Source organism: Platichthys flesus, chromosome 7 (genome assembly GCF_949316205.1).
Source record: "Platichthys flesus chromosome 7, fPlaFle2.1, whole genome shotgun sequence".
In the NCBI taxonomy this organism is placed as follows: Eukaryota; Metazoa; Chordata; class Actinopteri; order Pleuronectiformes; family Pleuronectidae; genus Platichthys; species Platichthys flesus.
In genome coordinates this window covers 14,743,906-14,757,028 of record NC_084951.1, presented here as the reverse complement: position 1 = coordinate 14,757,028, position 13,123 = coordinate 14,743,906, and the positions used below count along the sequence as shown (strand labels likewise).

At 41.0% G+C, this 13,123-nt stretch overlaps 1 protein-coding gene across 1 annotated transcript in view; it reads left to right on the top strand.

Annotated features, from left to right (window-relative positions):
• Positions 1-13,123, top strand: part of cpne5a (copine Va) — a 68,742-nt gene that overhangs the window by 41,960 nt on the left and 13,659 nt on the right. Inside the window, exons 12-14 of the mRNA XM_062392874.1 lie at positions 160-235; positions 2,755-2,808; positions 3,367-3,428. Coding sequence (XP_062248858.1) covers positions 160-235; positions 2,755-2,808; positions 3,367-3,428 — 192 coding nt within the window. The remainder of the gene's footprint in view (positions 1-159; positions 236-2,754; positions 2,809-3,366; positions 3,429-13,123) is intronic.

Genomic DNA, 13,123 nt, shown 5'->3' with positions numbered 1-13,123 from the left:
TTAGTTTTCCATTCAAACTGATCATTATAGCACTTCAGCGGTTGTGGGGTTTCTCCTCTCAGTATTGTATCTAATTGGACAGTATTGTGTACTTCTGTGAGTACTGTGTTTCTTAATGACCAGCATGTGAGGCAGTTTCTTTCCCTCCCCTTCCTCCAGCCACGACTTCATCGGTGAATTAACCACCAGCTACAAAGAGCTGTGTCGAGGTCAGAGCCAGTCGAATGTGTATGAGGTGAGTGATGACAAAGACAAACAACAGGCTCTCAGTTTTCTCTCAGAACGTATGAAATGTTAAACAGTGATTGATGTTGCACGTTTCGTTTTGGCTGTTGTGTGTTGTTTTTATGACTCTGTGCCAGCGACAGCCGATGGCTGGAGGCAATTTGTTCTCTCTGCCCGTACGTCCCATACTTGTAAAGGGGATATCTTAAGAATGCCTTCAGGGAGTTCTTCAACATTGGTGGAAATATTAACTTGGACTCAGGCATGAACTGATTCGATTTTCGTGGTCATAGGTCAAAGGTCCAAATTCACAGTGGCCTTGCAAAGCTATTTTTTTGCCTTGTGAACACTTTATCTCTGGAATACCATCAAGGAATCCTTTCACATTTGGCACAAACATTCACTTGGACTTGAATTAGAAGCCAAAGGTCAAAGGTAAAGGTAAGGGTAGCCACAAAGTATTTTTCAGGTCTGCTTGATTTGATAACATGTGGCACAATCCACTTGGACCCACTGATGAACTGATTGCATTCAGTGCTCAAAGGTCACTCTAGCTTTATTTGAATGTATGTCGTTGGAAACTGCACTGGTTTGGTGCTCACATATCTTGAGAACCATTCATCTTATCAGCTTCACACTTGGAATCTATATTCTTAAAGAGGAAAGTGCAGGGTCAAATTTGGTGCGATCTGGACAAGCGAGGTGTCTGATATTAGACAACCGGCACTCTGTAGTAGTGGCGGCTAGGACTCATCAACATAAGTGACGTTGATCACATGAACTGCAATGACAGTGTATTCTGCAGTTCAGGGTTCTGCATACTGAGTCAAGCTTCACTGAATAAACAGTTGAACAGCTCTTTGTACAGCTTACAGAGTTTCAGAAAGAAAGCACTGACCAGCATCACCACAGGCCAACAAAACAGGTTTATAAAAACGGGCACTGCGTTAGTTAATGAACCAACTTGCACCTTTGGAACAAAGGTTCTCCTGGAAGGGCACAACACCATCTAATGCTCCTCTTTCCATGTGCCAGTGTGAGAGACCTTCTTCCACTTTAGACCAATTCAGTTTGCCCTTTGGCTCGGCAAGGTCCTGTTACCCAAAGTTTAATGATGGGAAACTCTCCGGGCCTTGGTCGTCTGAGCCTCGTTGTGCCTATTTGAAATTAGCAGCGAGGCTCTTCTGTCTCTCCTTGTTCTGCCCGACATTAAGCGTTAAGTGTCGCAGTAGACCAGATGAGGAAGGATGTGTTGCCGCGGTGAGAATACAAATGGGAAATGCAACAGAACTGCACTGCTGATTAGAGTTTTTTGGGATGGTCCTTCGAGGGTCATATTGGGGATTACTGTTCAGCGCTGGGAGGCTGCTGTCACTCCCTGCTCATTAAAACAGTTGCCATGTTACATTAGCCTCTGAATTAGTCATGGCGCTGGCTTGAGAAAAGGGCAGTGAATAGAGTGAGTGGGGAAAAAAATGGTGGGTACAGGGGTACAGACGGAGAGGAAGGCAGAATGACTGAGTGCCCTGCTAGGAGGTCAGAAGAAGGTGCATCCATTACCCTTCACCGGGCCTGTCTGTATTTTAATCAGAAAATGAAACACAGCCGATTCTCCGTGCACTCTGAGCCAGGTCATTGGCCTCGAAGCAGTTTCCAGACGTGGCCGACGACTACATGAAGCCACCTTTTCACAGCTGACAAATAAAGACTTTGAATAGGTCACAGGCCGTGATGTTCGCCTCTCTGCAGATCCCTGTGTACCCAGCCTGACATGCACGAGCCCTGCAAACATTAGCTATGTGAGTCGATACGACAGCGGGGTTAATGCTTACCGAGGCTGGTTTAATTCGGGGTGATGCCTAGGTGGCATTATGCAAACCTGGTTGTGACTGAGCGGCGGCCGCGGTGCTGAGAGCTGTCATCACAGAGGCAGAGTGGGGGAGCAGAGCCTGCCGATAGGAGGATTTGACTTTATTGTATTTTATATTTTCCTTCCGACTTGTGTGCAGACCCACAGAATGAATGAGCACTAGAGATATTTGACCCTGATAGCTAACTGTCACATCATTAAGGCAAAGCAAATAGCGCTTTTATCAGTTCATCTTGTATTCATGCATGTTTCTGCGCACATTACACTTTATTGCACACCTGTGAAATTGCACATTTACGCCTAATATTCAGTCTTTGTGCGTTTCTCATTTTGTGTATGACAAATAAATGGTTTTGGGAAAGATATGGGACAATTGATCCACTACCTCCAAGCTCGATAATATGCATGTACAATGTACAGCTCAATACAGGGGCTTATAATAATAACCCCCCAGAAAAATCTGCTGCTGGTCATGATCAATGCTATCTCATTCTCACCCGGTGCAGTTATTAGATTCAGTCCATATGCTCCATTACCCTCTAAGACGTGGAGTAAGAGGACAAAGAAGTTTTTATTACTTGCCCAAGGGCGGATGAAAAAAATTGTGCTGTAAGTTTACATTCCCCTTAACCTTTTTTTTCATTCTTCCTTCATACCAGGTGATGAATGCCAAGAAGAAAATGAAGAAAAAGAGATACATCAACTCTGGGACGGTGAGACTTCTAAGATAAGAGCGAACTCCCTGTTCCACTCACACAGCCCTCAGCTGGATGTTTCCTCTGAGTGGAGGCATGAGGCAGTTCAGCTCGAATGTTTTTGTTCCCTCCCCAGTCTGGGAGCTTTTGATCCGGACAGTGAATCTAAGTAGATGAAAAAACATTCTCATGACCCGAGACGGGGTGAGAACCAACTCCGCAGCAAAGCTTAAAGGGACATTCCTCTGGGTCGTATCAATGAAGAGTAGTGAGGGATTTTTTTTGTTGTATAAATTAACCACAGCTTTGTCACTGCCTTAATGTCTGGCTGACTCTTTAATTAAAATCTGTGGCTAGTTATCCGTCACGCCGATCATCCATCAGTGCGCAGTCCCACTGATGTTCTCCATGTTTGCGACGCTAATACTCAGACTCAGGAGTCCGAATCATTCCGTGTGGGCGACTCATTTTGCGGGTTGTTTGCTCTGAGGTCAGTGTCAATGTGGAGATTGGTAGATTCTGATACTTCTTAATCACCGAGCACGACATAATCTGTTTGGACCTTCCCTTTCTCAGGTGTCCTTGTTGTCGTTCAGCGTGGAGTCGGAGCACACCTTCCTGGATTACATTAAAGGAGGGTGAGTCTAGTTCATCTGTTTACATGAGGACATTCTATGTTAATGTTGTCTACCTTTGCGGCAGCCTCTCTAATTTGAGCAATAACTCAAAGTCTGACATCATGTAATTTGATTTTCCACTCGAAAATTTGTTTTTCCTAGCTTCACTGTGCAAAATGATTCATGTGCAAAGTTTGGCACTAGGAGTCTGTTCTCACCTTCATCTGCTGTCGGAGGAATTTTCTCTGCATGCACACCTTTAATCTGAGTTTGTTTTGTGTGGCATCGCAACAAATTTGGAAACCAACCGTGGTTCTATAATCCACTTCGACAACTTCCACACAACTTCCACTGGTCTCACATTGAGAAACGAATTAACTGAAGGAAGAGTAGGTGTCATTTTAAGAACCGTTTACTTTTTTATTGGTAAAACAGGAAATATAGGCTGCATGCAAGTTTGAAGGTGATCTTCAATCACTTTTCAACATATTTATGTCTTTATACATTAAACTGTGTCATGCTGTTTTTCAAATGCTAATAACAAGTAGATCACAAAACAGCAATTGTTAAATCAGGGAACAGGAATTCCTGAACTTCTCTCTTGTTCATGAAAGATAAATTTAGCTGCTGTGCTAGTACCATCTGTTGTCTGTCAAAAGGCTTCAGCATCATGTATTTCTGGTTATTCAGGAAACGATGCCATGCTTACAAGTTTCAGGGTGTAATTCACAGTAACATCCAAAATGTAATTAGGACAGGGAAACAGACTTTTTGTGAAAGCTCTGATATAGTCACTTTGCTGTGACCACTATTGATGTGCCTGAAATCCAATTAATATGGATGCAGCACATGTAAACATACAACTAGTTATCCTGATGACATTATTAACCAGTGCCATATGACATGATCGCAGTATTGCACTGGCCAAAAGTAATGATGGGTGTTTTCATCGAAACTCTAAAAGCTAAAGTAACATTTGTGTGGTGTCCTGTCATTTTAGTCTGTTAATTTCAGTCTGTGTGTTTTCTATTTCCTGTTTTATTTTGTAGCCTTGCTCTCACTGTCTTGTTTCAGCTTCTCTGTGTCTCACTTCCTGTCTGTGATTGTGATCTCCAATCCTCATGTGTTTCACCTGGTGTAATTGCCCCGGCCTTCCTGCTGTGTATCTAAGCCTCTGTTTCCCTTTGTCTGGTGTCGGGTTGTACTCGTTGTTTTCTCCACACGAGAGAGATGGTTTGTTTGTTCCTGCGGTTTCGACCAGCTTCTCCTGCTTCCTCGTTCCTTGTTCTCAGTGCGCCTTGTCGCCGGTGTTACTTTTGTTAGTGTTCTTGTTTTGTTTTTGTCTTGTTAAAGACATTTTTGCATATTAAATCCCCTTTTTGTTATAACCTCTGCATCCTGGGTCCATCTCCTCCCTCAAACCGTAACAATTTGGGGTTGCCTGTCAAACGCAGCGGAAACTGAGTGTTACAACAAAGACCACTATTGTTGAGGAGGAGCATATAAAAGATTTAGCAGATAAATTCTGCTCAGCAGTTACTTTATAGTAACCAACAGGCCTCCTGTCCCTGTTGGCACGGACTGTTTATCTTGAAAGAGGTTTTGAAGTGCCACGTTTCCTCACATAGCAGAGACCCATCTGCACCGTCATCTGCAGCACATCATTGTCACATATATATTAGCTCCCTTGTGCATGTGTGAGGAAGATGCTGACATAGCTTTTTGATACTGTGCATGTTGCATAGCACTGGCCTTGGCGTCTAAAGTCTGTGAGAAAACAAAAAGGATGAAATAGCGGTGCCATACACATAGAGGACACGGGCCAAAATGTCAAGAGAGCTTCTGCTGATACTGGCTGACGCAGGTGTCGATTGGCTGTAACCAAAAACATGTGATATCCACAGTGGAATCAAATCTGTTGCATCCTGCCTCTGCCTGCTGCCCCTCCCCTCGCTTGAACGCTGCAGAGACTTCTGTGTTACTGGGAACGTATCCCACTGGAGAACCGGCTGTTTGGTTACATAAGTAAAGTCTGTACCCGATTCTATTTGACATCCTCTGGAGGTCGTGTCTGAAAACGGCGTAAGAAAAGTACTTAGTGCTACGCAAATATATACCTGGAGAAATTTGAATGATGTCATTCCCTTATCTGTTTCTCAACTGTTGACTTTAGACTATTAGAAGAAAAGAAATGAATGGAAAGAATATTTTCTCTTTTCTACGTTTCGTTTGGTCGAGCACAAACTTTCCTAGAAGAACATTACTCACAGACATTGAGGTCACTTTGCTGAACTCTGTCTGAAGTGTCACTGTTTCACAGACGCAGCATTACAATAGCAGTCAATAGTGGAAGTTAAACAGCAGCACAGAGAACATAAGTGAATGTTGTGGGCATTGTAGAAACGCTCTGGCTGTGACTAATGCTTGACAATAAGGTAGAAGATCAATGCATTGTGATTTAATACATGCATTACATTGGCTCCTCTGAATTATCCTCTACCGCAGCACAAGCACTTCAGTGTTATTGCCTGTAACTACGGAGATGCCTGGTTTGTTTAACATGTGAGTTCAGTGCGGCCCCAGAGGAGACTATCTTGTACGGAGCCACAACTGCAGTGCGAATGAATATGGATGCCGTGCATAAAATATGGAGAAGATCTGAGAGCTTAATTAAGGGAGGACGACCTGTCTCATGTGGAAATGTTCCTCGGTGGATCAGCGGCTGCCCTGGTTTAGTTTGCTTTGCTGCTGATGGTGGCGCGTCCCAGATCTGTCCGGTTGGTCCGTTCCCAGCTCACACACATGGACACACATACTGTAAGAGCACATACACTCAAATAAACAGCAGTTTTGACACTGTAGGAAGATTCACAACACACTAAGTATTAATACACTACAGGTACAAATAAACATGTATACATATTAAACTGCATGTAGTTTTTGGTGAGATGTTTACATTATTTCATATTCACAAAAGCCTGGATTACCACTTACCTTAGGGGGCCAGGATTAGCTTAGTCTAGGACAGGGACTTTCACTTTAATTTGGTGCACGCATATTTCTACATGACATTTGGAGGAGCAGAAATTTAGCAGCGTGAGGTGAGCGGTAACATACTCACAAATTTGTGTTATAATTAATGTCTTGAATGCGTCCTTGTCTGAATAAGATAAGCAACATGAATGCAAAGGTTTTAAGAGCACATCGTACCATTTTATTGGATTGTGCTGGCATGTGGCAAATTATTTATCTGGGCAGATACAAAGGTTTTATGAGGAGAAAATCCAAAGAAATATAGCAACACAAAGGAGTAAGAACGAGAAGATAAAATAATGAAAGCCGTTTTTTTCCAAATGATTAAAAAGTCTAAATTCAAAAATGTTTTTGAAATAAAGGTAGATAAACTTCACTACTTTACTGTTGACAGGGGTGTTACAAAGGGTGGGCAGAGCAAAGGGTGGGCAGAGCAGGTAATTGTCTGGGCCCCAAGCAAAACGAGGCCCCTGAGAACGGCTGATCCAAAACTGAAATTTTGTGAGAATCCCCAGGAACACAATCCCACTCTCTGAATTTGGTAAAATTCACCAAAAATGCCATCTAACTCAAACACAACTGCTCAGACTCATGTACAAACCACCGCTGTGCATTGCGGTGTAACATAACACTCTCTTAAGTGACATAATAACATGTGATGTGAAAAAAAATAAAGCAATTGTAGGAGCTTTGATGAAAAATTTGCCACTTTTCACTCTGAAATTTGCCCCTTAAGTCTTGTTGAACATAAAATCCTGAGTTCACTTTTTAAATGAGATGAGTTTTCAGATGAGGTAAAGTAGAAACTTCATAACCCGCAGGGTGCTCCTTAAATTCTCTGGTGGTCAATGTACAGGAAACTGCAAAAACACCATGGAAGAAACCCCATCCCAGACTTCTGCCAGAAGCATTGTGTTGGTTTAAGACCTGAATCCCCATCATTTATCATGTATATCTGGGTGGTGGTGGGGGGTCAGTGTTGTTTGTGTTCCTTTCGCCTAGGGCCCCCAAAGTCCCTTGAAACACTCCTGATCAAATATGTCCCCATCAATTCTCCTCCCTGAGTTTCTGCCGGAAGGTTTTACACAAATCCGACAACTCCTATTGCACCTGTTGTGTGTTGTCCTCCTTGTAATCACTGCTGCCGGAGTAATGGAACAGAAGGTGGGCCTTCTGTTTATCTGTAGACTAGTAAATATTAGGTTTTCATCGAGGTTTCCCCAGAGAAAGTCTTCTCCCTGAAGAGCCTGTACGATGAATGATGCTTTATGCTAAGTGAGGAATTAGGATGATTGTCATTGTGCTGTAACTGTGATTAGAGGCTGAATATAGTCAAGTGCGGCTTGTGTCAAATTGATTTCACCTCAATATGTAGTTAAAGGCCAATCCTTTGTTATTTAATCTCCGTACTCCAAGATCAGAATTGATTCAAACTCTGAATAAAGGCGACGTTTTCAAGAGTGAAATAGCTTTTTATCCGTCGTGTTAAATGAGAAGTGGTAATCATCACATGAAGCTGTTTAGAGAGCAATGAGAGACAGATTACACCATTAATTATTGTGACCCAGCGGGGGTGGGGGGGGGAAGCATTATACAGTGGTCTACTTCATCTTTTTGCTCCAGACATTTAGAGATCTTAAAAGCTCATCACGTCTTTTGTACGGATGCAGTCATGCGCCCGGGAGGGGGACTGATGACAGAGGTTTTTTTGCAGAAATATGAATCCCCTGAAAGAAAATTGCTCCAGCATCAGATGTTTGGGATATTTTTTCTCAAGGTCTTTCAAGTCATCATGAGAGACTCGCTGCAACCTTTGTGCCTTCTGCTGTCAGTGTCTAACAACTGTTATCTTTGAGAAGTGCTCTCAACAATGGAAACCTTTGTGTATTAAAATTCTCACACAGAGCAGCGGAGATTCCATCAAAAACAAGACAGTTGGGGACATTATATCTCCTCGTTTCTCTTTCTGTTTTGATTGAGGCTCTATCTTTTTACCCGGCAAGCTGTCGTGGTGGTTTTTATGCCAAATTATCTCTGGAGCCAGAGAGCTCAGCATGAACCAACCTACATTTAATCATGCAGCCACAAGTGAAGACATTTATTTAAATATACTACAAGTCTAAGATAAAACGAGAAGTTATTCTCATCATCTCCACCCACACAACCCCTTACTTTTAAATTTAAAGCATCGTTTTTACTTGCACTGTTTGTGTTCATGTCTTTTGTTTGATGAAGGTTCACATTAAAAGGTTGGTTTTGCTTCAGGTATGAGAGAGAATCAATTTCCACTTTGTGCGATGTTGTGGATTTCGCAATATTGTCGTTGCCCTAGCAATGCGTGTTCATCAGTTTGGGGGGTGGGTGGAGCTTCTGCGGGATCACTGCAGGTGTATTTTGTTGTTGTTCGATTTGTTGCGGACTTCAAACATCAGCTTACAACATTTAGGTTAATACAAATACATTTCACAGGGCACAACAAGATTACATAAAACAGCATTTCACAAAACACAATATTACAGAAAACGCAACTTTACAGAAAACTTCAGCATCACAGCAAACAAACGAGATTATAGAAACATCAACAACGTTACTGAAATACACATTTGATTAAACACAATAAGGTTTTTTTCCCCCAAAATTTTGTTTTTTGTGAAGTTTTGTTTAAAAAAGTGCATTTTTGGGTTTCTGTGCCTATTCACTGCTAATTCCACCTTCAGGTTGGAGATTGGTTATTATTTTGAATACGAGTTGCAAACACAAGTGTGTTTATGAGTGGGATTTAGATTTTACTTTATTCTAGTTTAAATCGTATTTATTCATATCCACACATGGTGATGTAGATGTTATGGCCCAGTGCACAGACACCTCCATGGATCACATATAGATTTTGGCATCTGTACTGTAGCTTAGTGAATGTGTTGAGTTTTGTTCAGTTCATGCAAATGTAATACAATTGAGAAAACTAGAAGCTGAACCTGAATATCTGCCATTCAGTGGCATAATGAGAAATATGAGCAAGAGCCTGAAAGGCAGTGTGTATGATCTGATCACTTTTCTATTGATTCTTATTCTCATATGAGTTTACTTTACTCCTCCCTTTTTTTAAATATGAAGACTAACTTCAGATGGTTTCAACAGAGGGTAAGAAAAGGAATTTCTTTTCCAGATACACCATCTCCCCCTGAGTGGTTTCACAGTGAATTAGCTTTTCATTAACGATTCAACTGGGGCACAGATATGATCAAATAGAGGTAATTAAAGTCCAGAAGCCACATACTGTCCTGACTCAGAGAGCCTAATGAAAGATTTACATTCTTTTCATCACATGTTGAAACGTTTCTTTTCAAATGAATTCTCCAGCGAGATGGGCCGTGTGGTGGCTTGTATGGTGTGGAGATCCTATTAAGGTTTAATAGTTTAATACCAAAATAGTGTGTTATCCTGAAATGAGTCTTTTTCATTTCCTCAAAAATCGAAGATATTTCTCGGCTGGGACAATCCTTTTTTTTTTATTATTATATTTTAATGCATCTGTAATGATTTCTTTTTTTCACAAAAATATATATTTTTTTATTGATGTTAAATGATTTCAGATATGTTTGCTGTACTGTTGGCCCCGGTGCTCTAGAGGAGAGACTTGATAAATGTATGATAAATCTGAGTGGGGACTCAAGATGTTACCATGAGCTCACAGCAGTTCAGCCTAATGAGCAGCTGGGGCAGGTGGACTTCTCTACTTGTTGTGAGGGTTTAATAAGATCATTTGTTCTGTATTTTTGTCAAAGACAGGCTTCAAAGCACACAGTGTTCTTTGTAGTGAAGAAGAACATCATAGAGTTTCAGGTCCGTATTTGAGGAATCTCTGGGTCAGGTTAGCTCATTGATAATTCAGTAGCACTACCCTTCATGTTAGCAGTGCTTCGTACTATGTATACCGTTCGAAGGAAGATGTACAGGTAATGTGGGTGAGTTGAGGAATACTTGTAAGGATTAATGGTTAGATCCTGCTTTGAAAATACACATTTAATAACAATCACCAGATAGCATTGAAACAATTTTGAGACGGTTCCCATGGAATTATCGCTGGGTAGAGGATTTTCTGAATTATTGTCAACATTGATTTGTTAGAAAAAACTGAACTTCTTTGTTTTCTGCAAATATTTGCACATTTAATTGGGATATATGTATATTTAGCTTAGATAATTGGTCGTTAATTCCCACATGGATCATTTGAATGATTTATAAAGACCATCCCCAAATCTCCAACAAATGATTTTAGAGTTTCTAATTACACGGTAGAGTTCTTCTTAATTGTTATGATAAACTTTCTGTACTTTTCATAACAATAGACTGACACATTATTTTGTAGAATGTAGTTTGTGGTGCTGTTACGCTACTGCTTTACACTTAGAGGTGTTTCTGGAATTAACCCATATAGACATAAAGACAAAATAATAGAAACACCTGCAAATATCCATATTGACATCCACTCAGTACAAGCTACACTTGTTTGTGTGTGTGTCTGTATTTGATTGAAGAAAGAAAAAGCATCTGTTCATTGTTTTGCTCTGTGTGCAGGCAAACACAGCTGTTTTCCTTGTCACAATGTTTTACATCCCAAACAATATCCCACCAATCCCAGTTTGCCAAGACTGTGCAGGAATTTCACATTAAAGATGCCTGACATCTGGTGTTTGTGTAACTGGGAGGAGAAGTCAATATGATACTGATACATTAGTGCCGGATTTAAACTCTTGCTGTAATTCGAGGTGACACACACACTGGTTGAGGAGATGTTACTTTAGCTGAGAAGATGGTAAACTGAGGAAGGTAGTGGAGATATTTGGGACAAATTACTGTTCTGAAGGATCTGAACAGACTCCGGTTGTGAAAGGTCATTGCAAGGCTGGTGTCAGATTTATGAAGTTGTAATCAAGTGTAGGAAATGAAGATGCCTCATTAATTTGTCCATAGAGCAATATATCAAGGCGGTGGAGAAAGCTGCCTGTTTTCAAGGATTCTAGAGGACTATTGGAGGTTTGCAGGGATACAAATAGGATCTACAGACTATACCAACTATTGGCTGCTTGCAAGAAGACCTACAGAAAGACAATACTGCAGCATCAGTCAACATCAGTCCATATTGATTTTTTTTTCTTAAGTTGAAACAAAGAAGAAGCCGGTTGTGAAACTTATATGTATGTATGTTACTCTTTCTGCACCAAGCCAGAGATAGACAGCAAATACTGCTCCCCAGAGGGCAGAGTGTTTTCATGGTCTGTTGGCTGTTTTGTTTGTGTCTAATAGAAAGTGGCATCACTGAGACCGCTCTAATTCCTGGACCTGTTCACCAGGTGAATCCTGAGGGAAACCTGTAAAGTTAATTGTCCAATGCCATAGTAACTGCATTGGAAATATCATTGTAGTGGCAAATAAACTATGACAATGGATGGGTTGGTTAGGTCACTAAAGAACGCCTTGTTTAAGTTAGGAAAATGTTTACGACTATGGAGGAGAAAAAGTCTGACATGCTAGATCTTCATCCAGCAATCTGTCAAATCCAACATGAACAATTTTCAATTACTAGAATACCAGTTGAAAAAGATTTTTTTTACCTTCACCAGAAAATCTTCCAAATTGTCTACAATAACCAACCTTGTGAAAACTGCTGTTCATGCTGCATTAATTGGGATTTGTACTTGACTCTTGTGATTCTCTCTTTCTGTGAATTCTCCTTAAACTGAAACTGCATCATAACTTTTATCATTTTATATCCAAAGTGAGCCATTTAAAAAAGCAATCAGTCATTCAGAGAGATAAACACCCCTTTGTTAGAAAAGGGTCTAGTTTTTATAAGCTTTTTTAGATTGTCTTTATTGTTCATCAGTGAATGAAAATATTGCAAAAAATATATAATTTATTATAATATGAAACATGATAAAGCAAAAGAATAGTTACTTTTGATAACATAACTATGGTCAGTGCTGTGTACTTGTCCCTTTAAAATCTAAGATTACTAGAAGAGGACTCAGTTTGCAAAACCTCTGCCAAGGCCCAGCAGCCCCCTTATAAAACCATGGACCATGAATTATTCTCTGAGATACAACAGAAATGTTGAAAAACCTCTCAGCCATATTGCATCATTCCACCAAGTTTTCTGACAATCTGTCCTGTATTGTTTTTACACCATTACCTTCTTGTTGTTGGTTGTTTAACTGACCGTAGTGGAGTAGCGACGGTGCGAGGATGAACTTCTCGGTTCATCTTTACACAGTAGCCGTCTAATTGGCAGTTTGACCGACAGTTCCCATGTGACTGTTCCTACGGTCCTGCACTCGAACTCACCACCTTGATTTCCGAACAAAACATTCAAAACCAACCACTGAAATCCGCAGAGTCTTTCAAATGGAGGCAGCTTGCCGCTGTAGCAATTCCCCTTTGTCAGCCGAGCCGTCCAGCTCAATGCTGATTAATGAGCTGGGGTCAGCCTCTCCTCGGGAGGAAGCCGCTATCATCTCCGATACTGCGCTCCTGGCAATTTCACAATGGAGGTGAAGTTAGAGAAGACAATCAGTGTTAATCGCAACGAAAGAGCATAGACTTTGATCTCGGCTCACCTTCCCGTCGCACCCCGTTTGTCTCTCTAGGGAAACAAGTAAATCCGGCGTATACTAGTTTTTGCC